This window comes from Aricia agestis, chromosome 7 (genome assembly GCF_905147365.1).
Source record: "Aricia agestis chromosome 7, ilAriAges1.1, whole genome shotgun sequence".
NCBI classification, from domain to species: Eukaryota; Metazoa; Arthropoda; class Insecta; order Lepidoptera; family Lycaenidae; genus Aricia; species Aricia agestis.
The window spans coordinates 10,105,457-10,122,068 of record NC_056412.1 but is presented as its reverse complement, the minus strand read 5'-3'; the positions used below and the strand labels follow the sequence as shown (position 1 = coordinate 10,122,068).

The 16,612-nt window shown below is 35.5% G+C and overlaps 4 protein-coding genes across 5 annotated transcripts; 2 read left to right on the top strand and 2 right to left on the bottom strand.

The window, feature by feature from the left end:
- The first annotated feature begins 1,320 nt into the window (after positions 1-1,320).
- Positions 1,321-2,197, top strand: LOC121728719 (anaphase-promoting complex subunit 10). Its single transcript, XM_042116959.1, has 3 exons — positions 1,321-1,494; positions 1,626-1,862; positions 1,937-2,197. The coding sequence occupies exons 1-3, from the start codon at positions 1,398-1,400 to the stop codon at positions 2,146-2,148; spliced, it is 546 nt and encodes a 181-aa protein (XP_041972893.1). The 5' UTR covers positions 1,321-1,397; the 3' UTR covers positions 2,149-2,197.
- Positions 2,164-7,141, bottom strand: LOC121728717 (translation initiation factor eIF-2B subunit epsilon). The gene is made up of 10 exons (XM_042116956.1): positions 6,960-7,141; positions 6,759-6,883; positions 6,241-6,432; positions 5,849-6,032; positions 4,906-5,150; positions 4,308-4,427; positions 3,912-4,222; positions 3,574-3,750; positions 3,129-3,409; positions 2,164-2,409 (listed from the first exon to the last, which is right to left on the bottom strand). The coding sequence occupies exons 1-10, from the start codon at positions 7,050-7,052 to the stop codon at positions 2,200-2,202; spliced, it is 1,938 nt and encodes a 645-aa protein (XP_041972890.1). The 5' UTR covers positions 7,053-7,141; the 3' UTR covers positions 2,164-2,199.
- A 533-nt stretch (positions 7,142-7,674) lies between these two features.
- On the top strand, positions 7,675-15,583 carry LOC121729117 (Bardet-Biedl syndrome 7 protein homolog). Of its 2 annotated transcripts, XM_042117504.1 has the most exons (16): positions 7,675-7,699; positions 7,808-7,929; positions 8,513-8,636; positions 9,750-9,864; positions 9,953-10,082; positions 10,177-10,370; positions 10,503-10,683; positions 10,766-10,944; positions 11,128-11,245; positions 11,585-11,725; positions 12,252-12,484; positions 13,865-14,023; positions 14,597-14,706; positions 14,789-14,891; positions 15,066-15,175; positions 15,260-15,583. In XM_042117504.1, exons 2-16 carry the CDS (start codon positions 7,828-7,830, stop codon positions 15,394-15,396), a joined length of 2,136 nt encoding a protein of 711 aa, XP_041973438.1. In that variant the 5' UTR covers positions 7,675-7,699; positions 7,808-7,827; the 3' UTR covers positions 15,397-15,583. The 2 variants fall into 2 exon arrangements, with proteins under 2 accessions (XP_041973438.1, XP_041973439.1); XM_042117505.1 differs by lacking the exons at positions 7,675-7,699; positions 8,513-8,636 and having other exon boundaries at positions 7,876-7,929.
- A 30-nt stretch (positions 15,584-15,613) lies between these two features.
- Positions 15,614-16,234, bottom strand: LOC121729118 (probable 28S ribosomal protein S6, mitochondrial). Its single transcript, XM_042117506.1, has one exon. It carries the CDS (start codon positions 16,122-16,124, stop codon positions 15,672-15,674), a length of 453 nt encoding a protein of 150 aa, XP_041973440.1. The 5' UTR covers positions 16,125-16,234; the 3' UTR covers positions 15,614-15,671.
- Between the last annotated feature and the right edge of the window lie 378 nt (positions 16,235-16,612).

Here is a 16,612-nt window from a genome sequence, read left to right as displayed (position 1 = left end):
GGCTATTAGGTAGCCCATTTATCGAGGAAGGCTATAGGCTATATTTTATGACGCCAAGACTAATATGAGCAAAGAACTGAAAGAATTTTTCAAATAGCGCGTTCGAACAAACAAACTCTTCTGCTTTATAATATTAGTATAGGTAGGCATGCAAATTCATAACAATATGAATAACAATAGTAATAAAATATAAGCTGAGGGAGGTCTTTTTGTTGAGGGCTCGGAGGGCGGAGGGTCAAGGCACGCGACAGCTGCGCGCGCGCCGGGTGCACCACACTCATTGTTTACAAATCCCGACACACCTGATCTTCGAACTGGTCATTGTAATTTTACGAGGCTGCACTAAGAATAACACGTGCTCAAATCTCCCTCTGAAATGTTAATTGATATTAAACCGGAGTACTTAATTTCGTGGACCCTCTGCCCTCGTAAAGGCGAATTATTATTCGAAGAGAGGAACTTGTTTAGGTGTCTAGTTAAGATAATAATAAATTGTGTGCCCTGAACACGCATGCAATAAATTGAAAAAAGGCTTGCTACGCAGCTAAGAGCTCTTTTCGTAAGTCTGTGGAATGACCGACACGAGTCACGACTCACGACTGGCGACTTGGCCTATTTATAAATCTAGGGATGCCATGATCTAAACCACTTATCAACGGTCCACGCAGGAGTCAGGCTTGGACCACGGAGCTGAAGTTGTATAGCTGTAAGAATTGTATAAGTAGATACAAAATAAAATTAGTGAGTAATGGACAATGGTTAATGAACAATATAAAAAGGCGCTTCCAGACTTCAGACTCCGACATGCAAAATATAAAAATAAAAAATTTCATTTCATTTAGGCTAGGTACTAGGCTTTTTAATAATGAACGTGGTCGGAGCGCTGCTGGTAAAGGAGAACAGCTGTCAAAGCTCAAAAATTACGTTGTTGCATGATGGCAGCGTTAGTTCCTTTTTCCGCCACAGTCCTGTCGAGCTGTAAAATATATAAATTTTATATATTTTATATAAAGTTTATAATTTTAAAAAAAATACAGCTCGTAACGCTGCCAACAACGTAATTTTTGAGTTTTGACAGCTGTTCTCCTTTACCAGCAGCGCTCCAACCACGTTCATTATTAAAAAGCCTAAAATTTTTATTTTTGAGCTGTAAAATATATAAATATATTTTACAGCTCGAAAATACGTTTTTAAAAAAAATGGCTCCCTAGTTATGAAGTTTATGACCTAAAGTTATTTTGGCCATAAAAAAATTCTTATTTGTCACTTGTCACTTGTCAGTGCTTGTCAAATGTCAGTGTCAAAAGCCAAATTTGTTATTTGATGCAATTTGCACTCTTTTGAATTTTGATGTAAAAAAATAATATTATTTTATATAGTAAAAGAATTGATATCAGATGACCTCTGAAAAAGACCCTTTAGTTAGTGAGCGATCCGGGACAGTTAGGGAAGTCGGAAATAATGCGATATGGAGTTTATCTTCCTGTAAACCAGGTACCCTATTTTTTATTATTCAGGTAACTAAATACTGAGTAAATAGAATGGCTCAAAAACAAGCACTCGCTGGGATTTACTAGAATATCTCTAGGTCAGTTTATAATAAAAAAATGTTAATTACTTTTTAGGTTTTGGTATTGATCAACTTCGCGATGACTGTATGGATACATACTGGCAGTCAGATGGACAATTACCCCACTTAGTTAATATCCAGTTTCAAAGGAAAACTATGGTATCCCATATCTATATCTACACCGATTACAAACTGGATGAGAGCTATACCCCAAGCAGAATTTCCATAAGAGCAGGAACACACTTCAATGATTTACAAGAAATAGAAGTTATTGAACTTATAGAGCCTAGTGGTAAGATAAAATGATCTAAAGTTATTTTGAGTGGTTAATGTGACTATGCTTAACATGTTCTTAAACTTTTCTAGGTTGGGAAATGATACCAATAAAAGACATACAAGATAGGCCAATAAGAACTTACATGATCCAAATAGCAGTGTTGAGCAACCATCAAAATGGAAGAGACACTCATATGAGACAAATTAAAATACACTCCCCGTGTGAGCCTACGTCATTTGACATTAACAAGTTTAGGAATTTTTCTACTGTTGAATTTCAGCAATATGCAACAATACGATAGAAATAAAACTAAATGTAACAATATAATATATATTACAATTAAATGTATTAATTAATCTGATTCTTCACTTTCCTCGCTGGCTTGCTGCAGCCATTCAAAGAATTTGACTAATGATGCTTCTTTACACAGTGGACTCTCATCTTCTTGCATGTCATTTTGCCATTCTAGCAGTGAATCTTCATCAACAACATCCATTTCATAAAACAAGTGTATAACTTGACCACTCTTGCCATTTAGCCACTCATTTTTCAAACAACTTTCCTGCAAAATGTCATCCGCAATTATTTTTCAGATTTTTTTACCGATTCGTTGCGATGTCTAAATTTTCTAACTTCTAACTGTGGTGTTGGACAAAAATAACTGTTCAGTGCCCAGCGCCATATGATTAGATGACACGCATCTGTGTCTTCAGCCATGTTCTGCATGGCTGAAGACATAGATGCGAGATGCTAAGAAAACAGTATTTTGACAATTTTTTACATGTTCAAAGCTTCAATACTTTTGTTTACATTCGAAATCTGACGTAAATGGTCCGGCACACTATTTTAGGTGATTTGAAGTAGCAAAATAATTGTATTTCTGGAATTGGACAGTAAGTTACTTTTTAAATACAGTTATGCTGAACCTTTATAACTTATTTTGCATTTTCTAATGATTTGCTTGATTGTGAGGTATTAAATTAGATCTAAAAATCTTATTTTGGTTTTCCTCGTAAAATTTTCAACTATTAATATTAGCATATTTAAGGTACTTACTTAGCGATTGAATAAAATTTTGGTTTTTTTGTACAGTACTTTATGGAAGTTGACTGATACACTTTTCAAAAATTTGTGTATATTAATACCCTAGGAGTATTTAGACCATTGATTTTTAAATGACACACATCCGTGCCTAACGCCACACGCAAAAAAAAGGTATGGCACTGAAACATGCCATTAAAATGAACCTATTTACAAAAATAATGTAGTATAAATACACACCTCAATAGCTTTGAGACAATCCATAATTGACGGCTTAGTTTTAATGTAATTAGCTAAAACCGGTCTGAAGTACTTTAGAATGTCTTTGACTGTGCTGAGCACACTCTTGCTGTTAATTAACATTGGCATGCTGAGCATGGCTCTTATGACAAAGAAATTAACTTCATGTAGCTGTATGTTGTATGCATATCTTGAGGAATTGATCTCCAGAATAAGATAATCACATTTAAGTTTCTCCTCATATCCTCTAGCAAGACTGTCAATGACCTCTTGAAGAAATACTGTAAAGAAGTGAAATGTTTTATAAACTATTCAAAATTTGTTTTATGCCTATACAACTTAACTTCTGGTTAATTTGATATCAACTAGTGGTATTTATAGCGTAATATGTATAATGCTGCTTAAAATATTCCTTTAAATTCATAAAATGGGAAAATATACCGACTGTTTGTATCATCAGGAATCGGTGAGCCGGGCATTGAGGAGTCAACACTGCTGTCGGAAGAGTAACATGACTCGCTGTCACTCCATACCTTTTCAAACCCAATGAATTCATCATCATCACCTGATGATTCATTTTCCCAGTCAGTGCCATCAGATGCTGATTTCAGTAATGTTTTGTCTGTAAAGAAAATGAGTTTGTGGCATAAACAAAATAATGTGTTGTATTTATATTGTTCTTGGATTGTTGAAATATATGCTAATTTTCCATTAGTCATTAATATTGCTTTTGCACTAATTAGCTTATTTTCATAATCTACTAATTAAAATTATTTTGCATACCATTAGTTGCTTTGTCTGCCTCATCCAGTACAGCCCCTTTGAGTGTGCTTTGAGAAGTTACTCTTGAATCGGAGGCAGCTAAAACGCCTTCTAGGTTACAATTTTCCTCAACAATGCTATTGTTATCAATAAAACAATTTTTGATTGTGCAGTTATCTTTGATAATAACATTATTCATAATATGACATCCTTTGATAGTGCAGTTACTGCCAATTACGCAATTGTTACCAATAACAGATTGTTCTATTATAGTTGAATCTCCTATGACTGTGTTCGTGCCAATAATAACATTATTTTCCATTACACTGGACCTAGAATAAAATTACTTATATTATTTTTATCAATTCAAGAAATTATTTTTTCAGTTTCAAAGCTATTCATATATTAATATCTAACCTGCTCAATTTGCAATCAAATTTTCTGGCTACACTATTTTCAGACAGCAAGAATGTGTTACGCTGTAACATACCAGTCTCAATACTCAGTGGGTGAACCCAATTATGTAGTATATCCCAACTGAAACAAAATATCACAAAATAACATCTATCTATATATTAATACGTGAGACAAAAACTTTGTAACCCTTTTGACGAAAAATGGGGAAACGTAGGTGAATGAAATTTTGCACAGTCATAGTTTATATGGTGAAGGAGTGCATCGAACTAATATTATTTTGAAATTATGCTTTTATCATACTTTTTTTAACAAATAAAACACACACACATGAGAAATGACAGATTTTTGAGTGACAAGCCTATACATACGAATTATACTCTTTTATTTATGGTTGAAGTCTGTTGACAACAAGTTGACAAATTGACCTTAGTTTCAACGACATTAGGACTACTACTTACCTATATTTAAAAAAAATATAGGTAAGTAGTAGTCCTAATGTCGTTGAAACTAAGGTCGAATTTCGACCATTGGGTGATCTCTAGTGTTAATTATTGCATAATATAATATAATTATGAGTACAGCTTGATGAGCTTCTTACCATATAGTTTGATAAGTTTTCCAGTTTGTAACGGCAGCAGCATATTGATTTCCTTTAATAAGTGTATAATATAAGGAGCTCGCTAAAATATCTTCATTTATAAGAATTCCGTGTATAAAATCATGTCTAGTTTGAAAATCAAAATTGTCGGAGAATAGTGGGGGCACCGATGGAGAACACAGTGCAATGTTACCATCAATGAGATTGTGATGTAACTTCACTTCCGAATGTTGCAATACACAGTCCTGAAAATCATTATTACTCATTGCTATTTGCACTGATTACAATAATAAAACTAGTTAAAAAAGATTTACACAAAGGTACTAATTAACCCATCAAGCTACATAAGCTCACCGGTGAGCGAGACACAATAGGCTACTTGACCTACTTTTTTTTTCATGCTAATCGCAAATAATCTTAAATAAGAAATTAGAAAACATTTGTAATGTTGAAAACTTTTGGAGAAAAGTTTTGGCCATTTCATTTCCTGTTTACAATAAATGGAGATAATAATATATAAAACTGATGTTTTATTTGAATTATTCAAGAAAATATATATTTTACAAATTTTTCTAGGCTTATTCTTATTGTTTATGTACAAATAAACTTACATATAAGAAGCGCGATAAATAAAATATATTAAATTATGAGTATGATGATGTCACATCCAAATCGTTTTCGTCAGTACAAAAAAGTAAAAAAAAAGCATTATCGTCAGTACAAATCATATTTTCATAAAATCATATTTTCAAATCGACTTTATTTATCAATTCAATCAAAGCTTTTATTTGCTGATAAGGGTGAAATATGGTTTCCTAGACCGAGTTCTACTGGAAATATGCATTTATTCAATGAAATTGAATATAGGTCAAGTAGCCTATAGAATAACAATAGATTTCCAAGAATCCACAATCGAAGCATTAATAAGGTACATTAAACTTACTAGTGGTAATGTAAAAGTAGCATCATTGGAATTGCTTTTATACTTCTTGTGCAACAAAATTTTTTTAGTAGTACTATTGGCCGCTAGTAATATTGAAGTGTCATTTTTAATTAATGGATGCTTCCATGATACTTCTTTATACACAAGAGTCATTGCAGCACCTTTGTCCTTCTTGCACAATAACCTGGAATGTTTAAATATTATTCAGAGGAACAATAGAAAAAGTAAAAACCTCTGTGGTTTATCATAATAACATGTAAATAATATTATGAAAATAATCTTTTGTTGTTTGATAGGATCCAATCAATCAACGCAGTATTAATGTTAGATTTAGTTAGCAAAAATGGTGAAGATAAATTAAAAACCTAAATAGTAAATATGGAAACACTCACTTGTGCTGTTCTAATAAGGAGGCAAAATTGACATTGGTGATGGTATTTACACCAAGTAGTATAAAGTAACCTCGCAGTATTGCTGCAGCATCTACCTCTCTCATCACATCCCCCATAGTCTGACAAGTGTCTGATGTAATAATTTGTACATCTAACATAAGACTCCATGTTGCTTTTTCTTGTTTACGTTTTCTGTAAAGTTTAATAAGTTTATAAGTAAAATTTTTAGATACCTACATGATCAATGATCATAATATACTTAGGTATCTAATTATTATGACAAAAAGTATTCAGGATTATATTGTGCTATGTTGCTGCTACTTGCTTGCCACTTCATTGAGCCGAAATTATTTTCTTGTGTATACCACGATCACATTAACTTGATGCATGGTGTAGAGTATTATTTTCAATTAAGTACCACATTATTATTATATTTTTTCGGGTGAAGATACAGACTGAGAGACACACTTTCAAATAATTCATAATAACAGTAAGTATGAATGTTACCAAAAACTTACTTTATATATTCTTTTATTTTAGGCCCATCGTAACAGCAAAACAAATAGACTTCGGCGACTCCACCTGTATTTAGAGAATCCAGGACGTATTCAATGAGAGGAACTCCCGCGATTGGTAATAACCCCTAAAAATATGATTTTTCACTTATTACCAATTAATTTTGTACAAAACTTTTAATATAAACTTAAAAATATACTTACAATAGGTTTATTATGGCATATGGGGCTAAAATTGTTATTGAAAAGGTCCATAACAACTAAAGCTTGAATAATATTTTCTTTGTCGGATTCCATTTTAGATTTTTCGCTACGTTAGTTGCAGCTACAGAAGTTTATTAAAATATTTTCAATAATAATAGTTTTGTACAATATTGCGGATATCTGCAAAATAATATGAAATATAAAGCTTTTTAATTTCTATTTTCTAAAATTATTCTAACCTAGAAAACAAAATTGTCAACGTCAGTCGTCAGCACAGATTACTAGTTTATATTTGTAGAGTCGTCAGATAGATATATGACGTTGACACTTGACTGTTGACAATTTAGTTTTTTTAATAATACATAGAGCGTCAAGATTCTATTAATAAAGAGTCAGAAGAAATGCCCAAAACAAAAAACCGACTCTTGGCTTGTACATTTGCGCCAGTTTAGTGAGCGATCTCTGTATAATTGCTTTCTTACCCTTTCTGGTAATACGTTACCTGCCCTAAAGCACTTATTTCGCCCTTATAATTATTATGATCAACTACAGGAAATTTCGTTTTCTTAATACTATAGACTACTAACAGTACAGTAGCGATATTCTAACATAAATCGTGGCTGTAGGTAGAAATATTTAGGTACCTACTGGGTAATTTACCTACTATTGATTCATAATTATTTTGTAACCATTGGAAACGTAAACGTACATAAATGTTCGATTATGAGTTAAGTGAAGTTGTAAGTTTAAATCTAAAATAGTGTTAAATCCAATTAATTTTACTTAAGTACTTATAGAAAAGAAAATTAAGAATATAATACTTATAAGATATAAGTAACTTTTTGTAGGTACTAGGTATGTGGAAAGGATGGATTACGATCTGTCTCGAATCGATTACATAATTTCTGGCATAACTTTTCCCGACACGTTAAAAGTCTTGTCGGGTCCGGAACATAAAACTCAACAAAAGGTTAGTATATTTTAGAATCTTACATCTTTCTTACAAACTTCATAAACCATGTACCTACCGGTTTTAGTACTACCAGCGCCCTGGGCGAGATTTGTGCTGGCAGTGCTCCTTATTATCCGCGCCCTAGGCGATCGTCCAGCGCGGCGTCGCGCGTCGCCCCCCTTTCGTGTGGTCTAAACAGAATCTTGGTGTTCTAAACAGAGCGAGGCAGTATTTCGGTTCGATCCAACCGTCTAAAACTCCAAAATATCAACTACTCACTCCGGAACGTATCCAACGAAGGGCTGCTCGGGTTATTGTACCTCCTGCAAATTCTCGCCACCCTAACACGAAAAAAAATACCATCTAGGTACATCAGTCACCTCACATCTGGAATCACGGTGGAAGACCGACACTCGCCTTGTCAGTCTCCCACCGTGCGTTTTACCCGAAACTTTCTGCCACGGCCCACGCAAAGTTGAAACTCTGCAATGAAGTATGAAGTATGAACCCCCGGGTAAATAAATTCCCGGAATTCCACAACGGATAATTTGATTAAGTAATTAACAATGTTATTTTTACTAATCTTTACCAACAAATTTAGTTTGCCGTCGGGGACAAAAATGGAGTTCTGCAGTGTCTTAGTATCAAAGATGAAGAACCAGTCGTTCAGTTTAAAACATTGCCTGGAAAACCAATTACGTCCCTGCAGATCGCTTTGTCATCGGGTACCTAAGTATACCTTATCATTTATTTCATAAATATTTATGTTATCAATAATTGATCCATACTAATATTTAAAAAAACTTCTTCGTGCTTAGAAGTTACAATGCTTAATCAGGGCCGGTTTTAGCACTACCAGCGCCCTCGGCGAGATTTCTTTGGCGCCCAGGGTGCTGATAGTGCTAAAAAAATTGGTACCTCTTTTGTTTGCCTTAAGCGCCCCTTTTTATCTGGCGCTCTGGGCGATTGCACCGGGGCCCCCCCCCCCCCCCCCCTAACGCCGCTAAAGTGCTTAATCGATTTTGATGAAATTTGGATACCTCTTGAGTCTTGTCCAAGGTTGGACATGGGGTAGTTTTCATCCCGGAAAATGTACAGTCCCCGCGTGATAAACGAATTAGTACATTACATTTTGTACCTAGCTGAGGTTCGTTTAATTCGTTTTTAGGGTTCCGTACCCAAAGGGTAAAATCGGGACCCTATTACTAAGACTTTGATGTCTGTCTGTCCGTCTGTCTGTCTCCAGGCTGTATCTCAAGAACGGCTATAGCTAGACTTCTGAAATTTTCACAGAATGTATACATCTGTTGCCGCTTTAACCTCTAGTCTGTCGATTAAATCTGCCGTCTTTCGGCCGTTCCCAATATTTGATCTATCTCTGGTTTTGCCCTACTAGAGATAGGAATAGCTCACATTATACATTAGGGACTAGTTTTTATTATACGTAGTTAGGTAGTAGGGACATATATTTTATGTCAATTCAATGTTAGCTGCATAAACTACGACAAGTCTATGGTTAGCTGCGAATTGCGATCGGTTGTATGTCAAACCAGAGATAGATTGAATATTGGGAACGGCCGTTAAACAACAAATACTAAAAACAACATAAAATTAATATTTAAAAAAGTCACGCTTTTTGTATGGGAACCCCATACAAAAAACGTGTTTTTTTTTTAATTTTTTTGCTCGATGTCAATGATAATTAATGGTAACAGGTAGGCCCTTGAAGTTTTCACAAAGTTTTTGGCAAATTTTTGCTCTATAACCGCGGTACGGAACTCTTCGTGAGCGAGTCCGACTCGCACTTGGCCGATTATTTAAACTAGCGACTATTTTAGGGGACAGCGCTCATAAAATTTTTGCCGCATCTGGAAATGAGGTAAAAGGCTACACAAGAAGAGGAAAGGTTTTTCTTAGCATAGAAACTTCCGTCTCAGAAACTATAACTTCTATGTAAGTTTTTCCGATAAATTATATGGACTATGATAATCTTTGCCACAGTTGAGTACGACAATGTTAGTTATAGGATTGTCATTTTCAGGTGCGTTCTAGGAAGTGATCTGATACTGTGTAGTGGTCGTACTGTGACTTTCTACAGAGATTTGAGAGAAATTTACTCCTATGTTTGTGAGGACAGAGTTTTAGACATAGCTGCATTTGGTACTCCAAATGTAAGTATCGGAATTCGGAGAGAATAGTTTGGACTGAGCTATAAGTTTATAACTCATACCTAAATTAGTACTTTATTTAATGTCTTGTTACCAGACGAACAGAGTGAGGCTTCTAGTTTTAATTGCTAACAAAGGAGCGATGATACTCGAAAACGGCCAACAACAAAAAAGGACCTACGTGTCTTCGGGCCCAACTCGAATATCTACACCACCGACACTTCACACGTCGGAGCTATGTGCATTCTATGGTGCTGCTGATGGCTCTATAGGGCTCATATTTTACGAGGAGTAAGTTCTGTTCGGAATACTATCCCGATTGCTGAGAATTTATAAATTCAACGTAAAAATTCATTAAAGGATTAATTGTAGTTATTGAAAATACGTTTTATACAGTGGCTAACCAATCATTGTTCTGTTTAGGTCACAGCTAAAAAGCACTTGCCTCGTCGAAGGCCGAGGTCTTGGATCAGTAATGTGCATAGGATGGTTTATCAGCAACGTAGGCACGCATTTGGCTGTGGGACGACACGACGGCTCCATACAACTGTACCTCCTGAACAATGATAACTTTCACGAGAAGCCGCAACTGAAGTATACTTATGTAAGGTTTGAAACATAGATAACTAATACCTATACAATTTAAATGAATGTCGTGTATCAAGAGACCCATTGTATGCTTACAGTTTTGTGGAGAACCAGTCACTTCTGTTAGTGGTGGTTGTATTAGTTCCAATGAACCGGAAGTTCTGGCGTCGACATTTTCAGGACGAATATTTGCATTAAGATCCCGAAGGTTTGCGCCAACGTCTGGCATGGGAAACATTTCTCAAGAAGCCCTTGCACTGCGACGTTCAAAGCTTGAGTAAGTTTTTATGTATTAAAAGACACTCAATGTTAAGCCGCCAACCCACCGCGGCGCACTCTGTGCACGGCCACGCGCACGCGTGAATGATGAAAATGTACGTGGAATGTAAAATTCTAGGTATGTGTTGGCAAGTTGATTTCACACTTGATCTTTATTTATATGATTTCGGAATTCCTGTAGGACCGAAGTTGCACGATTGGAAAAACAAACGGCGAATGAACGTGAAAAGTATCAACGAAATACACGCTCCTTTAGCGCTGGTGTTTCCGCACCACCTCTGTTGGACTTGCAATACGAGGTAACTAGTAAGGCTAGTCAGCCTTTTTATATGAGCAAAGCTTCACGTCTTAGGCCGGTATAAATAGTCAGTAATCAAGATGCATCTCGGTCTCAAGACGCGGTTCGGCTCTATGATTGATCTAAATTTTGACAGCCAACCAATCACAGAGCCTGAACCGTGTCTTGAGACTGAGATGCATCTTGAGTACTGACTATTTATACCGGCCTCAATGTGACTCAGTAAATTAATTTAAGTACTTCGATGATTTACGTATCATGGTAAGTTGTTATTATTATTATTACGCTAAGACATAGGTATAATATTATGATTGTACCACACTAATCGAATGCTCTTTAGTTGTCAGGCGCTACCCAGGATAGCTGGCAGGAATTGAAACTAATTTCGGCAGTGCCTTTGGATGTCCTGTTCATATATTGTATGAATAAGCTGGACATACAAACAGACAGCGCTGCTGTATTAAGCATTTGTCCACCACAGGTGTGTAATACATATAAACACTAGACACCAATGCAAAATTATTTTTGTTCAACTTCTCTCAGTACAATAACGAGAATAAGATGTAGCCGATGTAGGTAGCACTCAGAGACGAATATTATTTACTTAACTGTAATTAAATTAACATTTCGTTAGTATTATAGAAAATTATGCATGGGGCAATACATTATATTTTGTCAATCTCTTTATTAAATAATTGAAGTTTAATCATCAATGTCTCTGATCGCCGCCGCGCCGTACTCAGAGACATTTAATTATGATTAACCTTCAATTTAATGACGAGTTTGACAGATAATTAATACCTATATGAGGCTTATGTCAAAATTTTGAATGTTCCACTCTGAGAGCGGCAGTTAGTGTTGTTGGTTAGTTGAGTATCACTAGTGAAACATTTTTGACTCGTTTATCAATTTTGTTCTAGGATCTAGATTCTAGGTATTTAAGCAACTGATCGCTAAACTAATAAAATTTACTAACACTATTTTTATTACGAGGACTATGATTACAGAAAAAAGCAGAAGATCTTTTGGCAACAATCAGATGCCAAGCTGGTACAAAACGTCTTTGGTTGCGTATACGAATACAAATTTTAAATAACGCTGTAGTAACCGAAGGATCGAAAGTTTTTATTTACGTTTTACCGGCGGGTGTTCCTAGAGTTGCAAGACTTATAAAACTTTATTTACCTATATTACCACATTATTTTAAACACGAAGTAACTGAAGAGGAAAACAAAAGGGGGTATGATTACCTATAATATTATTATGTTTTATAATTTATTTGAATTAGAATTTTTTGGGAAATTAGGTACTTACTTACATGTGACATGGCCCATGGGTGATGTGACAGCTCACAGCACGGGTAAGAATAGCCCGTTTCAACTTCAAGTGAATGCCCACTTGGCTAGTTCTAAGACCGCAATTAGCCAAATTAAATGCCAAGGCGTGCAAAGTAATCGCAAAAGTGTTGCCTGGTGAGGCGAGAAAAATGTTTAAAGACGGGAATGACTATTATAATACGTTTATATTTAGCCTCTACCGCTGCTCCTCACGCTGCCGGCAATTTATTGCCCTGAATACCCGGCCGGGTCGACCGGAGAAATACCACGGGCTCACAGAAAACCAGCGTGAAACACGCTGGTGAAACAGCGCAAGCGCTGTTTCACGAAACGTTCTCCGTTAAACTCACTCACTCATGAGTGAGTGAGTTTAACGGAGGCTAACCTACCCTATACCTACCCTATAACCTATTCCCTTTCTTATCCTCCCCTACCCTATTCTTATATATATTTAAATAAAAATACTTCTGCGGCAGTTACGACGCGAGTCAGAGTTTACACTCAGGCCTCTGGCCTCTACACAGTTACCGCGCCGGGCAACGGCAGCGGCCGCGGCATGAGTCATGAGTCATGACTCATGACGATTGAGATTTGAGTTCGACTTTCATTTTCGCGCTGTCCACTTTCCTGTCCGACAGGACTGAATGTAAACTGCCCATTAAAGATGCGCGCTGCGATTCCGAAGATGCATTTATGTTCATTCATACGTTAGCTAACAAGAACTCTGGGCAAATTATACCTAAGCCCTACTGCGATTTGGATTTTGTGCAGTGGCGTAACTATAGGGTGGCAGGACTGGCAAAATGCCAATTGCCACGGGCCCCCGACCCAAAAGGGCCCCGGCCCAAGAGGCCGTGAGATCAGATTTTTTTTAAACATTGATTGTTAACGGTTTTATTATTAACGTGCTTTTGCCCGCAGCTTCGCTCGCGTTAAGAAGTATTATTATATGTATACAAACTTCAATCCCCTATTTTAACCCCTTGGAGGTAGAATTGATCAAAATCCTTTCTTAGCGGATGCCTACGTCATAATATCATCTACCTGCATGCCAAATTTCAGTATATATATATATATATATATATATATATATATATATATATATATATATATATATATATATATAGCACGATTTTATGGACAGGGCCCGATCAATTTGCCACGGGCCCCAGATGGTTACGCCACTGATTTTGTACCTTTTTTTTCACAACTATTTCTTTTAAATTCAAGAATTGAATTTGAATTTCTTACAAGCCTTTTCTATTATAACTTAAACTTTGTAGACCATGGTGCGAGTTACGAGTAACGGGCAGCTTTTCTGTTGCTGAGATGACGTCATGGTTATCTGAACTGCTGCCCAGGGAGCTTCCAAGACCCACCGCAAGTGTAGCGTTCGCTCGCTCACATTCACTTTTAGACACGATTCTCATATGCAAATACCAGTAAGCATTACATTTAAAATAGGTACCTAACTACCTTCTATCAGAGAAGTTGATTCATAGGAAGATGGCGGAACTACGTAATTTGGTCACGTTATGTCAAACCAGTGACGGATTAACCCTTAATCAAACTAAGCAATTGCCTAGGGCATCACGTCTGAGGGGGCACCACAAGAAGGACAAAAAGGCAAGAGGGCATCACGTCTCACTCTCTCGTCACCAAAAACCACACCAAAAAAGTTTCTAGGAAAAAACTAATGTTTTTAAGCGGTAAAAGTTTAAGACCAATTCTAGTTGACATACAGATAGGGGTGGGGGACACAGGCATGAATTGCTTAGGGCATCAAGTAGTCTTAATCCGTCACTGTGTCAAACCCTTCCGACAGATCACAACTAACGTTGAATTAACATTATCCGACCAAATGACGTAGGTCCATCAACTGCCTATGAATCAATTTCTTCGATGATACATTCAAAGAAATTAGTTTTTACAGATCTCAGAAGAAACTACTTAAGCTGGGGTATTTGATAAGACATGCTTAATCTGCTTATAAATAAAAAAAATTACAATTTCAGAAGGGGGGAAGCCGTATTTAAATCAGATGACATATCAGCAATATGCATAATAAAAGATGTCATATCTAATAATGCAGTGAAGAAGGGCAAACGAGTTGAAATATGTTGTGGTCTGTATTGACTAGATGTAAATTTTCTTCCATAATTATTTTTTCTTCTCATACATAAAAATAAAGGTAGATTTTTTTTCAGATACACCTAAACTTTGTTGCCTTAATGCCTTTCAAAGAATACAGGAAAAATTTGTAGTGGAACATAAGAAGAAAATGGAGTTTGAATTGAAAAAGGCACTAATGTAATTACGATTATAGATTATTATTAGAGATGTGCCGACTAGTCAGTAAAGCCGACTATCCCCTCATGGGCTCCCCTACTATTATTATTTATTATAGTTTTTTTTGTATGAATTTTATATAATAATTGGTTATTTTAATAACTCTCATTTATAGCAATTTACTTAAATTTTTAGGTCTTTAGATTTAGTTAAAGAGGAAAATGAACCAGAACTTTGCAATGACTATTTGAAAATACTGGGTTCATCAGGAGAGAATTCTGAAAATTGCTTTGATGATTATGTTGGTAAGGCAATTTGATAAATAGAATCATAATAAAGTAGAAATTTTTTTAAATAATAATATATAAAAATGAAAACTTAATTTGCAGGCATTGTGTTAAAGTGGTATGATGACTGGTTTAATTTAAAAGCAAATAACGCTAAGAAAGCAACAGCAGAGTTAAGAGAAGCACTAACTAAATGTAATATAGATGAAATAGAAATAATATTTAATATGGACTCATAAACATACATTTCAATTATCTATTCAGTGTGAATATTATTATGTGATGGGTACGAGTAGTGTGGCCAGTATTCCCTTTATACTATTTAAATCTTACATAAATACAGCTTTGATTGTTTCAATGTTCATGTCATGTTTCTAGCTAATAATGTGAATGAATACCAAATATAATAAAACAGATCCAATACAATACTATTTTTATTTATGTCTATTTTCATACTTTACTAAATACTATACAATATGAAAACAAAGGTACATACACAATTTGAGTTGTTCAATCATTTTTGGAATGGATAATAATCCAGGCCAGAGTTATATTTGAATTTGAATGTATATCTGTTCATATGGCCTTTACCCTTTTCAATCATATCCTGGACTTCTTTCCTATAGGCAGGAGGTAATAATTCCTCTTCTAAAGTGCATGGTGTACTCTCCTCAGTCTGAGCTTTAAATACTCGTTGTCGTATGATATCGACATCCCTGCTATATTCTTCTTTTAAATCGGCTACAGCTTGTGTCGCTGTATCTATTTTGAATATGAAGTAATTAGCTTCCCGATGTACTAGTCCATGCGATGACGTCTTATATGGCATATTTCTGAATCCCAAGTTTTCTATATTTCTTATGATACCACCACGGTCAAATATGGCATGAGAAACTCTTGTTAGAGCGGTTTTGAGTTCTGCCTTTGGCATCGCTCGAAGCATTAGAGCTAGTTCATAAGTCGGCATTTCTGCGCTGTTTCGCAGCAAATTTTAGAAACAACTCAAATAAAATTACTTATTTATTACCACTTCAAACGTTTGTTTAATAATAAAATGTAAATTTTATTAAAATTAAAGTAAAAAATAAAGTACTGAATAACCTCAAACACAATTGTCAAACTCAAATCCACAAATCAATGTCATGTGTCAACCTATCGTTTTTTTCTTACAATGGCACTTCGGCTATATAAGCATGGCCAGTGTCGAGTATTTTTAAATATTATAGCGGGAAAACAATAGCGGACTTGGCGGGAGCACTGCCATGCCCCCAGATTCTATAGTCTGTCAACAAAGTGAAGAAATTAAATAGTGGCAACATCGTAGTGTCATCCCTTTCAAATCAATCATAGAAAAAAGGGATGACACTACGATGTTGCCACTTTTTAATTTCTTCACTTTCTTTACGGACTATATAATACAATTTTTTCTATATCGTCAGGTCAGTCAGGACCATA

Bases quoted from the DNA above. Each gene is read 5' to 3' on its own strand.
- LOC121728719 (XM_042116959.1), top strand. From the start codon at position 1,398: ATGACCTCTGAAAAAGACCCTTTAGTTAGTGAGCGATCCGGGACAGTT. The intron at 1,495-1,625 runs GTACCCTATTTT...ATTACTTTTTAG, and splicing joins TTTATCTTCCTGTAAACCAG to GTTTTGGTATTGATCAACTT. The intron at 1,863-1,936 runs GTAAGATAAAAT...AAACTTTTCTAG, and splicing joins TGAACTTATAGAGCCTAGTG to GTTGGGAAATGATACCAATA.
- LOC121728717 (XM_042116956.1), bottom strand. From the start codon at position 7,052: ATGGAATCCGACAAAGAAAATATTATTCAAGCTTTAGTTGTTATGGAC. The intron at 6,033-6,240 runs GTGAGTGTTTCC...TAAACATTCCAG, and splicing joins TCCTTATTAGAACAGCACAA to GTTATTGTGCAAGAAGGACA. The intron at 3,751-3,911 runs GTATGCAAAATA...TTTTCTTTACAG, and splicing joins GGCAGACAAAGCAACTAATG to ACAAAACATTACTGAAATCA.
- LOC121729117 (XM_042117504.1), top strand. From the start codon at position 7,828: ATGGATTACGATCTGTCTCGAATCGATTACATAATTTCTGGCATAACT. The intron at 8,637-9,749 runs GTACCTAAGTAT...CGACTATTTTAG, and splicing joins GCAGATCGCTTTGTCATCGG to GGGACAGCGCTCATAAAATT. The intron at 11,726-12,251 runs GTGTGTAATACA...CTATGATTACAG, and splicing joins TAAGCATTTGTCCACCACAG to AAAAAAGCAGAAGATCTTTT.
- LOC121729118 (XM_042117506.1), bottom strand. From the start codon at position 16,124: ATGCCGACTTATGAACTAGCTCTAATGCTTCGAGCGATGCCAAAGGCA.